Consider the following 19757-nt stretch of genomic DNA (forward strand, 5'->3'; position numbering starts at 1 on the left):
ATATAAACTGAATTATCAAAATATAAAGTGTAAAATAAAAATACAACAAATTTTATTTTTAATAAATTAATTAATAATAAAATAACTTTATATGCTATGATTTAAAAATGTTTTTTTAGATTTATGGATAAATTTGTTTTCTAAAAAATGAATTAAAAAATCTTATTTAAAAGATAATTTGTATATTTTTGCATCAGTATTTAATAAAATAATATAATTTAATTTTCTATAATTTATAAATTTCCTCTTTATTATTATTGATATTTCTTAGTATAATAAGTTTCATAATCGATCATAATTTGTTAATGTTTTTAAAATATGTGTTCTAGATTAGATAAGATTAATGTACTATGCATTGATATAATAGCATTTGGTAACTATTAATGTAATTTAGAGGTAATTTAAATTCAATTTTTCAAAATGTGGTTCAGATACTTAAAATAGAACTAATATTTTGAGATTTTTTATTACTATAATTTGTTATATTTCACAATAATTCATTAATATTTTTTCATTATTTTATTTAATAATTGTTTTTAACATATATTTAATATATAAATATAAATTTATAAAAAATTATTCCATTATTGTATTTCAATCAAAGTTCAGTGATCTATATCTAATTGAATATTAAATTTCTCTCTAAAATCCAAAAAATCATTCATTTTGTTTTTATTATAAACAAATTTGATCATTGATAATTGTAATTTAGTAGATAATCCATTGTGCTACTGATGATTGACTTGAATGATTGATTTGAATGTACATTAATAGAAATATATATATATTAGCATTCTCAATGAAAGTCATAAAGATGAAAGAAACTGCATTAGTCTTTAAATTTATTTGAATCTCGTGTTTTTGACTTTCGGTGTATTTCTTGTTGTGTTCATATTCAACTATTATAAACCAGGATGATAATTGAAAGAGAAAATAGGATTGATCTGGCAGATTTAAAATGTTAGTAGAGTGGGGATTTGCTGGTTTATTTTAGAAATTAATAGATAGAGTGTAGCATAAATTTACAGCATAAGCAAACGGTAGACTTTTTCGTCTAGAAATAATTCAAAATTCCAAAATACTTTTGTTACTTTAACCCTCATTTATATTATATATCTTCAGTTTATTTTTTTTATTTAGAACGATAAAAAAATTAGTAGAAAGATAAATTAGAAAAAAAAAAAAAGATAAATTCTTCTATTGAAAATTAAAGAAATAAAATAAATTTTTATATATTTGAACAACATTTAAATATTAATTTTGATATGAACAGATGTTTATATATAATTATATAATAAATTTATAATTACTAAATTATTTAAATTTTTTTTCTAATTCTAAATAATTTCTAAGTAATTTAAAATATAAAATATTAAGAAAATTGAAAGATTATTAAAAATCTTTCTTTTTTTCAGGAGGATATTGACTTCAACAATCCTAATAGTCTTAATATCCAAAATCGAACTTTGGAAATAAAAGCAAATCAATGTCGTCAAGGAAATATTTCATCATCTGGTGAGTAGTTCATATTATGTTCAGAAATAAAGTTTCTAGTAATTAAATACATATTGAATATATTTTTCAAAGTTGTCAAAAATATGTGTTAATATAATAAGTTAATAAAAAAGTTAGTATTAATATAAAAAGTTATTATATAAGTTGTAAACTATATAATAACATAAATTCAGTATGCTTCTGCAGTTTGTAAATTAATAATAGAAACTAGTATGAATGCTAACCATAAAGTTCGAAGTTTCAATTGTCTTTTGACTTCGTTGCTGATTAAATCTATAATATTAAGGGATTACGATTTAATTTATTTCATTAAATTATTGTAAAAATTGCAAAAATATAGATTTTAAATTATTTTTACAAAGAAATTATAATTATTTATGAATCTAACATTAATTACGAATTCTTGAATTTCATGATAATCTTTTTAAATCAAATATTCTCTTACTTTAAACATTACTTCAAACATTTTTTCATTTAATAATATATCCTGTTTTTCATTATACAAATTATATAATAGATATCAGGAGATACTATTTCAATTATATCCAATTTGGAGAGCTTGTCTAATAACGAATCGAAATCAATTCTATAATTAATCATTCGCATGAAACCACTCCTGATTCATCTTTATGGACTTTGTACAAGGGATTTCACAATTTCATGGATTTCCTATAACTCAATTTTAATGAATAATTTATCAAACGCGATAAACGCAAGAAATAGAAGCTTAATGTTCTTATTTCTTAACGACTGAGCCTTATAGTGTTTATCTTAATAAATAGTGTTTATCTTATTCCATATATTTTATTTATTTGTAATTTGATAAAATAACATAATCGATTGTAAATCTCTATTTTTAAATCGTAATTAAATACAATTCATATATATTTTAATCAATTAAAATTTAACAAGATGAATGAAAATAGCTTGATATATCAATTTTTTTATTTTTTAAAAGAACAATTTAACCTCGTACATTTAATGATTTCTTTTATTCATAATATTTTTTTCTCATAAAATAAAAGAAGTAACATAATTTTTTTAAAATTTTTTTTATTCTCCAATATTCAATTTTTTTATATGGAAAATAGTTATAAGAATGATTATAGATGAATGATAAAACTAAAATTTAAACATGATATACAATTTCTGTTTATCAATATAATTAGGAAAATAAGGATGACAAATAAATTAAAAATGATAGTATTTCAGAAAATGCAAGCAATAAACTCGACCACACGAACGCGCATGCAAATGTTTAAATATGATTTCCCTCTGCACACATTCGAAACCTAATGGATTCCTATTTTTGTAAGCAAGAATATGCAGCTCGTGTCGATTTTCTAAGTCATGAGATCATAACTTTAATTTCAATAATGATACGAATTTTTCCATTTATCAAATGAAATATTGTAAAAATTAGTTAATATAAACTATATTACAATAAATTATTTTAAAAACTACTATACTATAAAAATTAATAAATTGATAAAGAATAATACTATCCATTTTTATAACAATAAAAACAAATAATTTCACCAAAAAAAAAAAATTTTGATTATAATGCAAATATAATATAATATAATATAGATTTTAAAATATAGATTTTAATCTTAAGTTAAATACATAGTGATGTATAAATAAAATAACAATATGATTAATAAAAAAAAAACTAAATATATTCTAAAGAAATTCTAATTTTTAATTTATATAAAATTATTAAGAATTATTAAGAATTTTGTATATGTGTTCATGAAAAAGAGATAAAAATAGAAAGGAAATGGATTACTTTTTTGATATTGAAAACTTGATATATCATTGCGATCTTTTATTCTATTTGTTGAATTTCAAATTTAATTTTCTCAAAAAAGATTCATATTACAAATTTCATATTTTCGATATAGTTTTATATATTGCATGATATTTTTATAATGTTTTATGCATTTTTATTTCTTTATTCATAATAACTTTCCTTTTTTCATTGTACTCATTATTACACAACATAATTAATATTTTTTTTTATTTTAATAAGAGACTCATTTTACAATTTTACTAATTTCAAAATTTTAAACATTTTTATATTTTTTTTGTTAGTTTCAAATGAATAGATTATTGATAATTTATTGATAATTTATTGATAATTTATTGATAATTTATTGATAATTTATTGATAATTTATTGATAATTTATTGATAATTTATTGATAATATTTATATTATAGTGGAATTTTTTCATTCATATTTCTTTTAATATGATTATTGAGAAGAAAAGGAAAATTTTTATAAATATTTAAATATATTTAATTAATTAACAAGCATATTTCGAGTTTTTAAATAAAATAAGTATTTAATAAAAACAGAAAATATGAGTGAATAATTGATTGAAAGAAAGCGACATAATAATTAAATTACTAAACATCATATATCGAAAAGCATATATTAACACTGATCACTTAACGAAAAATCGATTCAATTAGCCAAGCTAGTCTGTTAGCTGTTTTTCTTTGATGAAAAGTAATAAGGTTAAAATCTATTAATTTCTATTTTAATAATCGCTTTTTTGTTTTAATTCTTCACAATAAAAATATTTCTAAAAATTTAAATATTAATATAGTACAATAAATAAACAACATTTTTATACAATATATTTATTTTTCAATTAATCAACATATCATATATGTATTGAAATACAATGTTAAATTTTTTATTATTTATTTTGTCAAAATGTCCTCAAATTATTTTTAATTCATATTTTAAATTTTGTACATATGATTGATTTTTTTTATTCGAACTTCGAAAGCAATAAATCTATTTTCACATTGTAATATTTCTTACATCATAACTAATTAAATGTCAATTAAAATGTCAGATAAATTTTGAAAATTTTTCTTCAATCTATAATCGTATCTATATTATGTTTCTGATTCAATGATTCATTCTTTTTTTTGCACATGAGATGCTAAAATGTGTAATAAAAATTTTTTTAATATAAAAGAACAAATAAAAGTAAATTTTCTAAAAAAAATAGGATGGTGTCCGGAAATTTGGGACAAGATATTATGTTGGCCATCAACGGCACCTGGAGAGTTGGCCATTTTATCTTGTCCTTCTTACATCGCAGGATTTAATACACACGTAATTAATAAAATTAATTTATTAATTAATTATTCTCATTTTGATTTTTTAATAATTAATATATATATAAATAAAATTAAAATTTCAATATTTGAAATTATATAGAAAATTTTTTGAATAATTTAATTTTTTTTATTTTTTATTTAATTATTGAAATTGTACGTTGATGAATTTTTATTAAAATGTTTTTTATATATTTGTTTGAATATATTTGTATTCTTAAATTTTTTATATATATTTATATTTATATATATATTTTTTCATATATATTTAAATATTTTTCTTTTGAATGCCATATTTGGATTATCAGGCAAATGCCTCCAGACAATGTATGATGAACGGACAATGGTTATGGAATAGCAATATCAACAATACTTGGAGTAATTACAGCCAATGCTATAGAAACACATTTGTAACTATTCTGGTGGACTTGCCTGAAAATGAACAGAGAAACAATGATATTCTCATTAAGGTAAATATTCGAAAATGAAAATGTATTGAAATATAATTAAGAAAATTTTGAATAATCACAAATGCATAATAAATTTAATTTAATGAGTTTATGAGAAAAATATTTTAATTAGAATAAAAAAATATATCGATTATAAATATTAAAAATGTTAAAATGTTAAAAATAATTTATTGCATTATCATGCATAAAAAAAAAAAGAAAATACTTTATGGAAAAGCAGAAGATATTTCTTCAAAAGTTGAAAATCGATGGAAATTATGAGTGACATCAAATATTTTTTAAAAAACAGAAATCAATGATTAAATACTACTACATTTTTACTATTTTCTAGAATTATATAAAATAATATGAATATAAAATGCTATTAATATTTCATTAATATTGCTATTAATACTTATAAAACAGAAATAAAATTATTTTTGATGAATTTTATGCAGATTCAATTATGATCAATATTAGTACTGTTAATTTTAATTGAAATTAGCGCTTTATTGATTAAATTGTTCAATTAATTTCCTGTATGCTTCATAAAGTCAAACATTATCTTTGTAAGTGCTAATAAATCTTTTAATTATATATTGTTATTTTTATCTTACAGAAATTTTTTCCAATAGTGAAGATTATCTCAAAAATTGGATATACCGTTTCCTTCTTCACTTTAGTGATTGCTTTCTTTATTTTAGCTATGATTAAGTGAGTATATCATCTAATAACTATCTTCAAGATTATCTCTCATATCTTTTTTTTTAATTCGTAAAATTCATGATCAATAATCAAATTAGAAATTCACTATATATATATATATATATATATATATATATATATATATATATATATATATATATATGATCAATTTTCTATTATATAAAATCGTCCCATAAATTTGTCTATTGTACACTTTTCTGATCCAATTGCAATTATTGTATTTTTTTTTTTTAATCTATGATTTCATTTTTAGGCAGTATATAATCTGATATATAAGATATTTTGATTTTTTTTAATGAATACTCGAAGAAACATTTCATAAAAATTTTGAGTAAAATATTCCAGTAACATTTTTTTTTTTGAACTTATTATATTTATTAAATCCTTCTCTTTATTAAAAATCAAAATACATGTAGCAATTTTATGAAATATTTCACGAATTTATAAGACGAGCTGATAATTCTATACTGATTAAAACTTTATTTCAATATCTAATCTTTAAAATCTCGGATCATTACTCCAAGTTTATCCCGAATTGGACGTAGGAAATTAAGATGTCCCCGGAATATGCTGCACATGCATTTGTTTGCTTCGTTCATGTTTCGTGCATTCATGGCATTGATGAAGGACATCTTATTTGTCTCCGGCATTGCCTTAGCCTCAGACGTGATGATAAAAAACGGGAAAACGTATTGGCTGGTTGATGAAAAAGAGAGCAGTTGGCTTTGTAAAATATTCACTAGCTTTTGGCAGTATTTCATTCTCGCCAACTATTTTTGGATATTAATGGAAGGTCTCTATTTGCATAATCTAGTCTTTCTAGCACTTTTCACCGATGTGAACTCGAGCATTGCTATCTACATTTGTCTTGGATGGGGTGAGTCTTGGTAAATAATTTCTGGCTTATTTTTTGAAGCTTCAGAAATGTTCGATTTAATTCTTTCAATAGTTCAATCATTAATTAATTATTAAATTTATTTGTTTTATTAAATAAAAAAAAAATATTAATTTTTCTTTACAACTTATAAAGATTTCCAAATTAATATTAGTATATCAATATAAGTTGCTCTCATTTTTTGTCCGGTATTATACTGTTATGCATTTAAATTATTTCAATAAAATTAGCATATAAAGTAAAATGAAGTTATTATATATTTGTATTTTCAGGATTGCCAGCTCTATTTGTATTATGTTGGATTGTAGCGAGAGTAATACTTGAAAATAAGTATTGTTGGACCACTCATGAAAATTCCGAACTTTTTCTCTTGATTCGAGTTCCAACTATGCTCTCTATTTTGGTAAATAATAATAAAAATATTATAATATTTAATTTTTTGAATAACAATTAAATAATATTATTCTTGAAAATTTCAATTTAATTTTCTAGTTTTTAAATTTTATTCGAATATTTCAACTTTTTGTTCTCAATATTTCTTTTCAAATTTCAAAAAAACTATTCCAATCATTAGAAATTATTTCAAATTCCACAGATCAACTTCGTGTTATTTATCAATATTGTTAGAGTGCTCTTGTTAAAGTTGAAATCCACAGTATCGGAAGAAACACAAAGATACAAGTAAGTTTCTTTATCTCTTTTATAAATTTGCAGTAATTTAATTGTATTTAACTTCATTTGTTAAAAGTTCATATAAACTTAGATCATTTTCGTTAGAAGATAAATCATTTCGGCAATTATTTTTTCATTTATTAAAGTTATTCTGTTAAAAAGATTAGATTATTTTTCAGGAGGTGGGCAAAAAGTACTTTGGTTCTGGTACCATTATTTGGAGTTCATTATACTCTTTTTTTGGGCATGTCTTACAGTATTGGTGAAAATGAAATTGTTGAAATTGTGTGGCTCTTTTGTGATCAACTTTTCGCATCTTTCCAGGTATGAGATTCAATGTTTTCTTAATTATTTTCTTCAATTATATATATATAATTATTATATTAATAATTATTATATATATGAATAATATTTTTTTTCCATTTCGAATTCAGAATTTTAAAATCTTTATGATCAAGAGTTATCATACATTTCTTCAAAATTTTCAATTTATTATATTCACTTTTGCCTATTATTTGACAAAATTAAATTCTATTTTCTTATTTTATATTCATTTTGAATATATTCATTTCTAATTTTGAATTTCTAATTTTCTTATTTCATATTAGGGTTTCTTTGTGGCTGTTTTATATTGTTTTCTCAACGGCGAAGTACGGACCGAAGTAACTAGGGTAATCAAAAATCAAAAAATACCCCATTTTCATACTAAGTGGGTCTCCAGACATTCCACTCACTCAGATAGTATGTGTAGTTGCAATGCATCGAAACTTGATAAACACTCGGAGCGATCACGTTGGTGGAAGGCACCTTGGCTCTATTTTCTTAATGATAGGACAGCACGACATTCTACCCACTCGATGGCGAGTATACAAGGTGTCCTCTCTATCCTATCAAAACTTCCGATCTTTAATGCCACACCTTTATTATGTTTTGATACTCTTCGTTATCATATTCGGATATTTTAATTCATCCTTATATTATTCTATATATATTTGTTGTGTTCTTATTAAATATATCTACTTTAATTTTGGAAAGAATTCGTATAAAAATTTTCTGTAATTAATAATATATGTGTGATTGAAGCATTGATTTTGATATATTTTTAAGAAAAAAATATTTTTATTTTATATTATCTTTTTATTTATTTATTACTAATAATATCTCTTCGAGAAAATTCCACGTTATCTTCTATTAAAAAATATTTCAAATAAGTTTTGCTTTTCTTTACTCAATATTTTTCATAAACAAAATAGAAAGTAAGTTATGAAATACTTCAAAAATATATCTCTTATTCTACAAATATTTTTTCAATTTTAAATCAGAAGTAGTTCTGATCTAAAATAGTTCATCTTATATTTATCTATTACATCATGTTCAGAATAATGAAAATTAATTCATAAAATGTTTTTTTTTTAAACAAAAAAATTCAAAATTCTATTAAATATTTTAAAAATTAAATGACATACCAAAATTAATAAAGATAGTTATTTTTAATAATAGAAAAATTATTTATCAAAAATTAAAATTATGAATGAAAGAAATTTCTATTAATTTTTTATTCAATATTTTTTAATGTAATTAATATAAGCATATAAAGGAGCTATTATATTTTTTAGATATTGGTACGAGGGGAGGTAGTTTAGCAAGTAGCAGAGGTTACCTGGAAATTGCAGGAAACGGACAGAGTGCGTATCCAGAGAATCAGAAACAAACAAATGATACGTCACTCTCCTATGGTAAATACACCGATCAATCGTTACTTCCTTTTTGCTCGAATGTGAGTACATATAAACATTTCTCTATATATACATGTAATTTTCATTCACATAATTTCTTATAATAAAATTATTAAATTATTAATAAAATACATTTTATATTCGAGAAATATAAAATATAAAGAAATATATATTATTATTTTATATTTATTTTCTTTTTAATATTTTTTTATGAAATCTATTATATAAAAAATAAATATTTAACAATAACATTCGGTGTACATATAAGATATCTTAGAAAAAAATTAAATAACTTCACTAACATTTTATAAAATTATCTGAACTGAAATTAATAATTCGAAATCGGAGAATATTACAAATCTTTATATCTATTTTCTATAGTATTTAACTTGCGTAAAATAAAGAATTATTTTCTTGAAAATTCAAAAATTAAAAGTATAACGTATATGATGATTTTGCTCTTAAAAGACATATTAGTTAAATTATTTTATTTTATACTAAACGTCTATATTTTATACATAATATATTATGATTTAAAAAGCAGACATTATTTTTAAAAATATTATTAAAAAAGAAATAAAAATTAATTTATTAAAAAATAAAAATTACGGTAAATTTTATATTGAAAAATTCATATACTTTCATTATAGGATTCAGAAGTTACACCCTGTACGGGACTAAATATTCATAGAATTCGAGAACAGCATCGTTGGAGTGATTCAGAATGCTGTCATCTCGCTTATGAATTACACAGTCTACATAATAGACCCACATAAAACTTCTTTCATAATTTAATTTAAATGATTATCAAAAGTAAAAAAGTAAATGATTATAAAATGAATTTATCAAAAGAATTTTGTTTGCGAATAATTAACGAAGTTAACACAATTCTTTCGATAAAAAAAAGTGTGTGCAATTAAATTAATAAATTATTGTAAAATGAATGTAATATGAAGACTGTAAATTCATCAATGTTATACTAAAATTGTTTCAATTATTATTCTACTAAAATGTCTCGAATTAAAAAAATATCTTGTTTTTCGTTTTTTATATTATTATAAATTTTCATGAATTTACAAAAATAGGAAAACGTTGATTTTTAATATTTTTTCTTTTTTTATAATTTATAAAGAAATATTCGTTTTACCAAGAAATTATTTAAATATTATTTTCACTTATTACTGGCAAAATTTTTTCGCATACAATAGTATATAACATTAATTAATTATAAATGTATTATATATTTGTTATAAAAATGTTTTTTTTTATATATATAAATATAAAAATACGAAAAAATTAAGTAAATCTAATGCTAAAATCAATAATATTAATATTAAAAAAATCCATTTATTATTAATAAAAATTGATATTTATATTTATTGATATTTATACAGTTTGACATATTTTAATATTTTCATATTCATATAAAAAAGTTTTTATGTTTTATGATATTAATGCTAAAAATTTTTTGCAATTTTTTGATCAAATTTTATTACTATTATAATTTTATTTGAATTTTTAACTTTGCATCATACATATCTTTGTTTAATAGTGATATCAATTTAGCAAGAAAATAATACAAGCATTCCGTATTTCATAAATAAGACTAGTATTGATATTTTCTTGACTTCTATTGATTTTCATATAGATGTAAAAGTTCACTTTAGTATAGGTTTTATATATTCAGAATAATTGTTTCATAATTGTTTCATATCGTGTATGTTTTAGGCTATGTTTTAGGCTATGTTTTAGGCTATGTTTTAGGCTATGTTTTAGGCTATGTTTTAGGCTATGTTTTAGGCTATGTTTTAGGATATGTTGTCTAATTTTTCCATTTGTGATTCCAGTTGTATTTATTAATTCGAATAGGAATTTTATTGTGTGGTAAGATAGCGGCGCCGTTTCCATTATTTTTTTTCAAATTTCTTCGCTAGAGATCTGTGTAGGTAAAGGGTTATATTTTTCTTCAGTTGCTGTGTATTAGGTTTTCTGAGGGTCATTCTTGTATTATTTTCACTTCAAATTCGTCGCTAATAACAAATTTGTAACAAAATAATATAACATTCAAGAAATAGATTAACCAAAAATTAAAATGGAAAATTTAAAAAATAAAACAAAAATAATAAATTTTGTGAAAATGTGAAATATTAAAAGTTATATAAAAGTATTTCTTTTAATATATATATGTGTATATATTAAAAAAAAAACAAATTTTTCATTTCATTTATTTTAAATGTGCATAGAACATAAAAAATTTTTTCATTGCATAAACATTTTATATAATTTTTTGTATTTAAATATTAAGTATTTTTGAAAGTTTTGCTTATTTTCAATTATAATTTATATAAAAAAAAAAATATTATTATACAATCCTTTATTTTTTAATACCGCAAAATATTTCCATTGTATTGAGAATTTAGGATATTTTCTTTTATTGCTTTATTTTCTTTTATTTTCTTTTATTTTCTTTTATTTTTTTTAATTATATATTTTTTACATCAATTTAAAATACCTCTGTCAGATTTTAATCCAGAAATTGAAATTATGAAATTATGAATTATTTGAGACTAGCGTTTTGAATCATTAAATGAATTCATTCTCCGAGTATGTGATTTGTTGTAAAAGATATTAAAATGTTCTATTTAATCATAATCTGGTACTATCACTCTGTGTTCTATTTAACGGAACTAATGCCTTTCATTGTCATCGCGAATACAGATTTTCTATCTCTATAGTTTTGACACATTTCTTAAATTTCTTAAATTTTTAAATTCTTCGACAATATGATATGCAAAATCCTAGGTATATAAGATGTCATATTGACGAATAATTAAAAAAACAATGTATTAAAAATACATTGAAAAATGGATAGATCCGTATTCATGTAAAGTCGATGTCAATCAATGGGATTCCCGGGGGTTTCGTTTATAGAATATAAAATGTGGTATCTGATTTGAATATAGTATCTTTCATAACAAATTACATACATGAGAACTAGATTTCAGAGCAATGATCCAAAACATTTTATTTTCAAACAATCAAAATATTAATTTCATAAAGTCGTCTAATTAATCTCCAAATCTAAATCTGATAGAGATATGAAAATATATAAAAGATGATTCAAAAAACAATAGAAGATGTGTGATAGTGATCGAAGTTTCACCCATTTTTAACAAAATATTGTAATGAATCAAGGCAAATATAAAAAAAATATAAATAGTAAAAAATATAAAGTATAATGTTAAAAAATAAAGAACAATACTGAAAATATTAAAAATATAATAAAATTATTTATTTAAAATATAAATAACAATTGAAAATAAGTAATAAATAAATCTTTTTATTTATTTGCATTAAATCTATATAATAAAAAAAATTTTAGATATTTAGAATAAATAATTTATTTTTTGTTGATAAATATTATAGTAAAATATTGTTTATATCAATACTTTTTTTAGGATATCAATTCGAATATAAAATTTAATTTTATTTTTTTCACATTTATAAAAAAAAAACAATTTCTTACTCGACTTTTATTTGTTCTTAATAAATATATTATTGTTACTCTAATTGAAAATATTTTGCCAGAAGCATATAATAGTGAAGTTTCTATTTTTATTATTTTGATATAAAGATTTTTCGAATTATTGTCATTCAATTGATGCAATGTGATTCATGAATAGTTAAGTAGCAGCGATGCGTTAAATTATTTTAATAAAATTATAAATCAACTAATCCATCTTGTTTGTTGCAAATCTTGTTTTTACTGTAAATTATTTAATAATAATATATGGACTTCTAGACATTTTAGTAGTCATTTTTTAATGTACTAATATTTTCAGATTTTTGAAATTGCATTCTATAAATTTGTGTACAATTATATAAATAAGAAGCTTCAAAATATTTATATTTTATATAATTTTACACATTTTTATACTTTTCGTCTCGAGATTATTAACACTGCACCAAAATTCGTTAAACCTAACTGGTTTTCAAAGCATGTATTTATAATAATAATTTAAGGTGAATATGTATATATGTATATTTTATTATATATTTATTGTATAAATTAATTTTCATTTTGTAAATATATCTATTCACTTTCAATTATTCTTTTTTTCTGCGGCTTAAGAATTCGGATGGTCTAGGCAATGATTATATTGAACATGAATTAAGCAAATACAAATAAATATAATCAAATTTACATAATCATATGAATACATATTTATTAGCTAATTCTAAAATTACATGCTTGAATTCATGTCCAGTGTAACTGTTGCTGAATATAATAAATAAATAATTTGTTTGACCATAATTTTTAAGAATTCCTCAGAGTCGCACGTCGCTTTTATGAGTCGGATTAAATCGAATCATGTCGATATCCACCTCTATTCAGTTCGGATTAACGTAGGTGCAATTGTTTCATAGAAATAATTGCTCATGTCACATACATCACGTTTATGTTGTAAATTATAAAATAAAAAATATGTGTATATGTGTATTTAATGTTTATTATAATATAACATATTAAATTAATCGATCGAAAATTTTCCATGTGCATTATTATGTATTTTACACATAATCTTATCAATTTATTTATTATCATGCTCTTTTTTAACATGTTAATACTAAAATGTATCTATATGTACGGAATTTTTAATAATAAATATATTAATCACATGGAATTATTTTCTAGAACAATTATTTTTTTTTATAATAAAAACATTGCAAAAAAATTCGTGATGAACAATATCATTAAAATATTCTAATTATAATTAATCCTGTATGATGAATCATTTTTCAATATATTTTTAATAAAATGAGACAAATATAGATTTGTTTTATTTTTTGTTATTTCATATATTTTAGATATGAATGCAGTAATGTATACATGAAAAATATATGTCTACAAAATTATTACGTACAAAATGTTTGTAATTTAAATGATAGAATTATTTTAGAAAATTCTTTTATTCTCTTCTTAATTTGATATTTATAAGAAAAGCTTTTGATAAAATATTAATAAAATTCTCCATGAATTTTATATATTAATATTAATTGACTTACATATATATTTACAAATAATATATATAGATGTGCCTCTATAATCAAATTTTATAATTTTTTAATGTGTAAATTTAAATACCATAATATTTTCAAAGTTTAAATTACATCGTATAATTCGTAGACGATGTTGCGAAAAAATATTAACGTTTTAGAGAAGATGATGTTGCGAAAGAATAATTGCCGCTTTTTAGACTGTAATAATGTATAAATATTTAAAAATGTTTTTTAAGAATATACAATGTTCTCTAAATATACTCTTAAATTTATTTTAAAAGCAGCATTTTTTCTTTTTGCATCATCTTACGTTGTTACCGATTTTTACAATGTTTAAACGAAAATAAAATCTCTTCGATTGCATCATATATCGATTTTCAAACGACTATAAATCAAATATCAACGATTTTCGATCGAATTTAGACGAGTTATTAAAACTACTTCAATTACAGTACATTCGTATCTTTCTACTTCAGAACTATATATCAGAGACCAGATCAAACTCGTGTATGAATACATATGAATGTATATTCGATGTTAAAAGTTCCCCAATTGAAATTAAAAAAAAAATGAATATTAAACATTTTATTACTAACACATATTATTTAAAATAGATTATTTAATGGATAATTTCATTTATAAAAGTATCGGTTTTATAAATTACTAAATATATATTTTTTTTTATGTTGAATATTCTTAACATACAACTATTTACATCATTTTTTCACTTACTCATTTTTGTAATAACTTGTTTCTTCATTTATATAACATTATTAATATGTATGTTCAGATAATAGCAATCACTTGTTCATTTAGTAGAAAACTTACAGATGCTACTAAAATTCTTTTCATATTTAAAATAATTTCACAGTTTTTTTTTCATGTAACAATCCAAGATGTAATTCACTAGAAACAAAAAAAATAAAAAATTAAAGAACAGTTATTAAAACATTTCATAAAATTTCATAAATTATAAAGAGAATTGAAATTAAAATTGAGAGAATAATTTAAAAAGAACTATGAAATAATTAATTAAAATAATTTAAAAAATATTCAAGGAAGAACTTTAATAAAATCGAGTATATATTTTCATAAATTTTTTAATAATTTTTAATAAATTAAAATATATATTTATTAATTACAAATTGAAAGTAACTGATTATTGATTAAAGATAATTTAATGCGAAACTCAAGAATATTAATTCTTTACAATAAAAGAAAAATTTGTTGTAGGAAAGAAAGAATCGGTAAATATAATTTTTAAGAAAGTCCTTACCATCCAGTAACATTTTCTGCAGCATCACAAGCACCTGTCAACTCATTAAAAGCCCTACCCTCACCACAATTTTGCAATCGTGGTCGGCCGTTTACGCAAATATAATACCGCTGACAATCCAGATTACTTCGGAAAAATTTAATTTCTCGTGTAGAAAGATCTTCTGGACAAACGAAGCCCAAGAATGCTATATGGAAATTATAAAGTAATCGATAATTTCAAAAATTGGATAATATAAATAAATATAAATAATGATAATATAAAAAATATTAGAATCGAATGCGATTCATAATAATGATTAATAGTACAAATTGTAATTCTTTTTTTATTAATTTTAAGTTCTAAGATTATTTTTATTTATATAATTTTATATAATTATATAATTTAAGTTTTCAATTCAAAACAATTTTTTCAGATTTATGGAGAAATATATTGATATTGTGTAGTATTGTTGATGTAAATATTTATATTGTGATGATTATTGAAAAAAATTACCTTCAACATCGCAATCAGTGACCTGATCGGGCCAATCACAACGATAAGATTCTGAATTAAAAGCTAATCCTTCAGGACAATCAAAAATGTATCCCTTTCCGTCGGCACAGTTCATAAATTGACCACAATTTTGCTTATCCCCAACTTTGAAGTAACCATATTGATGAGGACAATCGGCAGTTGGTTGTGCAGGTTCTAAAAATTATTTTTTATTATTTATTATACTTAAATATAACTTAAATATAAAAAAAACAATATCTAAATAATATCAATTTTGAGAAAACTAAATAAATAAATTATAAAAAAAGAAAAAAATTATAATTATAAATTAATAAAGATATTATAAAAATAAAAAAAATAATTTTAAAATCCATAAAGATTACATAGTATTATTCAAAATATGAAATAATTTATCTTATTTGATGTTTTAAATCAATATCAAATATATAAAATAACAAATCAATATATGTATTTGTGAGAAAAATTATTAAAAATCAATTTTTTTTTAATTTTTAGTTAATTAAATTGAAGAAGATAAAAAATCGCAAATACTAACGTCGATTAGGCCTTCCTTCACAATTTACGTCTATTGGGTATCCGCAAGGATAATTGAATCTTGCTTCAGGACTAAATAGGAGTCCCTCGGGACATAATTTTTCTTCAGGGATACCATCGATGCATTCTATATAGGCGTCACATTGAGACGAAATTGGAAATCTACCATTTCTTTCTGGACAGGATAATGAGGTTTGCTGTTTGCCATAGAAATTCACATTATTTTCTTGATTTCGTTTTCCTACAAGAAGATGTTGAACCGCATCTGAAAAAAAATAATTTTTCTTCATATGAATTTTTAATTTATAGAATGTATTCATTTATATTAAAATTTTTTTATTTTTTAAAAAAATATGAAATAATATTCTTTTGAATGCTAAAAAAAATGTAATGCTTTACAAGTCAAGAAAAAATTACTAAAAATATTGATTTTTCAATATTTAATGAAGTATCTGTTTCGATATTATACCGCCAGAATTTCTCAACCAATGTCTTAAGAAATTATCTAATTTATTCTTATTTTACTTAATCATCTCTTAAAAAAAAAATTATCTATTTTAACATAATTTAGTCTTGCATCATTTAGAAATTGATTTTAGAAAGTTATACAACTCTTTTTCAATTATAGAAGTATTTACAATCACAATTTATTAAAAATCTAATTTTAGTTTTATCCTTTTTAGATTTATAAAATTGAATACTTTTCTCAATTTTTTTATAATAAATATTGCACATAAAAAATATTTTCTTAATTATTACTTCTAATTTTTTTATAATTTTCTCTATTTTATATTCTTTATTTTATATTAAATTTTTTTTTCTTACATGTAAATAATTTTTTTTTTTTTTTTTTTTTTGTAAATTTAAGAAGCCAAGAAAAAGATATTAATTATTAATAGACTTCATGATAACAGAACTATTTTTGCAAATTTTTGAATTGGGAAACTTCGATTCATTGCATAATGCAGTACCTTGAAGACGAAACCGGTCTCCGAATCGTGCGTGCTCGTGCATTCGCGTCTACTATCGAAAAGCCTCGAATGGAGAAAGTTTAACGATGCGATTTGACCTCCGCACTTCTCTTTCTCTATCTCTATCTTATATGTAAGTTATATATTCATTTCTTTTACGAACTCTCTAAATTATCTTTAACTAAACTCGAAGCAGATTTAAATATGCACATAAAAATTTCTTTTTCTTTTAGCGGAAATAGAATCCTTTCGCAGCATCGGATTCAATGATTATGTAATTTATTTATAATATAATATAAATAATTCTCTATTTATTTAATAAAAAATAGAAAAATAAGTTTTGCTTCATTTTTAGATTAGAGCTAGATCAACATTTATATATTTTATATATTTATATATTAATTCAATTAGATTAAATTCTAATTAGAAATATAAAGTATAGAATATATAAAAATAAATTATTAAATATTTTTATTAAAATTATATATTCATAATATTTTTATTTGCAAATATTGAATCCTGATATTAGAATAAAAATAGAAACTGATTGTATTAAAGAACAATTTAATGAAATTTTACATTGCGAATAATATCAATTTTTTAAAATTTAAAAGAAATTATTTTTTTTTAAATAAAAAATAAGCATAAATAATTATAAAAAAATTCTACACTTTCTCTTTCTAAAATTCTAATTATATCAAGTAATGATAGTGATGTTAATCAAATTTAATAATAATAAAATCATTATGCTAGAAAAAAGGAATGCTAGAAACGCAATCTGGTAATAATCTTAATAAGAATCTGTCATTTTGATATAATAAGAAAAAAATTAATGCGAAAGAATAAACAACGCAAAATAACACAATGATGCAACAATGAAAAGTTAAATGGTACTGCTTCAACAACAGTGATGAATTTTAAACGTGACTATTTTTCGGATAATTTTAAACTTTAACAAAATAACTTGTCACAACTTATGTGAGCATACTAGAAATTCTATTTATGTTTCTATGAAACCAATAATGAATCTACGGAATATAAATTCTAATATATATTGAAGTCATTAAAATTTGTAAAACCTTGAAAAGAATGATGAAATGTGTGTATATATGATCAAATATTGAAGATACTAAAATTACTCTAATTTTATAAAATATTGTTGGAAAGCTATATTAAAAAAAATTATAATGAAAAGAAAACTGTAGAATTTAAATTTTTTATAGTTTTATATGTTATTCTATATATTTCTATATCAAAATAATTATTTCTATTTATAATATATATATATGATTTTAAATATTATTATCCATTATAATTAGAATTAGAATTATAATTTATTATAATTCTATCTCTTATAATTCATTGATTACCAAAATAATTTTGTACATATATATTATATATTATACATGCATAAAATATTATGCATTTTTTAAATATACTTACATTAACAAGAAAAAAAGATTACATATTAATAATGATATAACATTATAAATCTTTGTTATATATTCTCGAAATTAAAACATTAAAAACTATGTATAATTATAATTATAAGTTCTTGTTTCTCGAAATATCTAATAAAAAATTAGATTTCATTTTTTAATACATGTTTCGAAATAAAATAAAAACATTTAATTTTATTAACTTAATAAAAGAAATTTATATTAATGTATAAAGACTATTGAACCATTTAGTCAAATTATAATTATAATATATATAACTTATAATTTATAATTATATAACTTATATTTATAATATTATAAGAACTTATAATTATAATAATTGTAAGAATACACAAATCTTGAAAAAGAATAATCAAACACATAAAAATTTCACAGTTGTTATTTGCAAAAAGTTTATATTTTCACTTGTACTCACTCGATGACTTGTATTCGCAGCTGACAAAATTCAGAATGCCGCAGGCAATCAACATACATATATGAACGATCGTCGTTGTCGGGGTCATCTCGAGCTCTTGCTATCCCGCTCCCGAAATCAAAACTACCTGCCTCTTCTTCTTCGCAAGCTTTTATCATCTTCGCTCAACCACCACGCGTATTCATTCTGAGCATCTCAATTCCAGTTATATTCTCTTCAGATTCTTTTCTCTTTCCTATTTTGTTGGTTAAAATCTTTGGGAAAATCATATTGTGCAAAATTATATTTAAAAAAACTTAGATATTTTATATATTTAAATAAATTAATTTTTATGTATTGTATTGTATATTTTGAAATTGTTTTAATTGCCAATTATTTGTATTAGAGTTCATGTA

General features: G+C 21.1%; 2 protein-coding genes across 12 annotated transcripts in view; one reads left to right on the forward strand and one right to left on the reverse strand.

Moving 5' to 3' along the window:
• The window catches only part of LOC100867774 (secretin receptor), a 53718-nt gene that overhangs the window by 17436 nt on the left and 16525 nt on the right, over positions 1-19757 (forward strand). For 7 of the 11 annotated variants that reach the window (XR_015291580.1, XR_015291583.1, XR_015291586.1 and 4 more), the window contains exons 5-14: positions 1416-1515; positions 4543-4649; positions 4960-5121; positions 5720-5814; positions 6351-6703; positions 6994-7124; positions 7317-7402; positions 7573-7717; positions 8002-8266; positions 9010-9170. Coding sequence is in view for 3 of the 11 variants with exons in the window: in XM_086906152.1 (XP_086762278.1) it covers positions 1416-1515; positions 4543-4649; positions 4960-5121; positions 5720-5814; positions 6351-6703; positions 6994-7124; positions 7317-7402; positions 7573-7717; positions 8002-8266; positions 9010-9170; positions 9780-9905 (1731 nt within the window). In the remaining 8 variants the exon portion in view is untranslated. Of the gene's footprint in view, positions 1-1415; positions 1516-4542; positions 4650-4959; positions 5122-5719; positions 5815-6350; positions 6704-6993; positions 7125-7316; positions 7403-7572; positions 7718-8001; positions 8267-9009; positions 9171-9779; positions 9933-19757 lie in introns of those variants that run through there. The other 4 variants (XM_086906152.1, XM_086906154.1, XR_015291587.1 and 1 more) reach the window with 3 other exon arrangements.
• Positions 13965-19743, reverse strand: LOC100867529 (protein obstructor-E). The gene is made up of 5 exons (XM_003694156.4): positions 19363-19743; positions 16518-16781; positions 15962-16156; positions 15467-15653; positions 13965-15096 (listed from the first exon to the last, which is right to left on the reverse strand). The coding sequence occupies exons 1-5, from the start codon at positions 19448-19450 to the stop codon at positions 15045-15047; spliced, it is 786 nt and encodes a 261-aa protein (XP_003694204.2). The 5' UTR covers positions 19451-19743; the 3' UTR covers positions 13965-15044.

This window comes from Apis florea, unplaced genomic scaffold (assembly GCF_048593485.1).
Source record: "Apis florea isolate Af1SG1 unplaced genomic scaffold, ASM4859348v1 contig_2492_pilon, whole genome shotgun sequence".
NCBI lineage: Eukaryota > Metazoa > Arthropoda > Insecta > Hymenoptera > Apidae > Apis > Apis florea.

Bases quoted from the DNA above. Each gene is read 5' to 3' on its own strand.
- LOC100867529 (XM_003694156.4), bottom strand. From the start codon at position 19,450: ATGACCCCGACAACGACGATCGTTCATATATGTATGTTGATTGCCTGC. The intron at 15,654-15,961 runs GTAATTTTTTTC...ATTTCCATATAG, and splicing joins CACTGATTGCGATGTTGAAG to CATTCTTGGGCTTCGTTTGT. The intron at 15,097-15,466 runs GTAAGGACTTTC...TTTTGTTTCTAG, and splicing joins GCAGAAAATGTTACTGGATG to TGAATTACATCTTGGATTGT.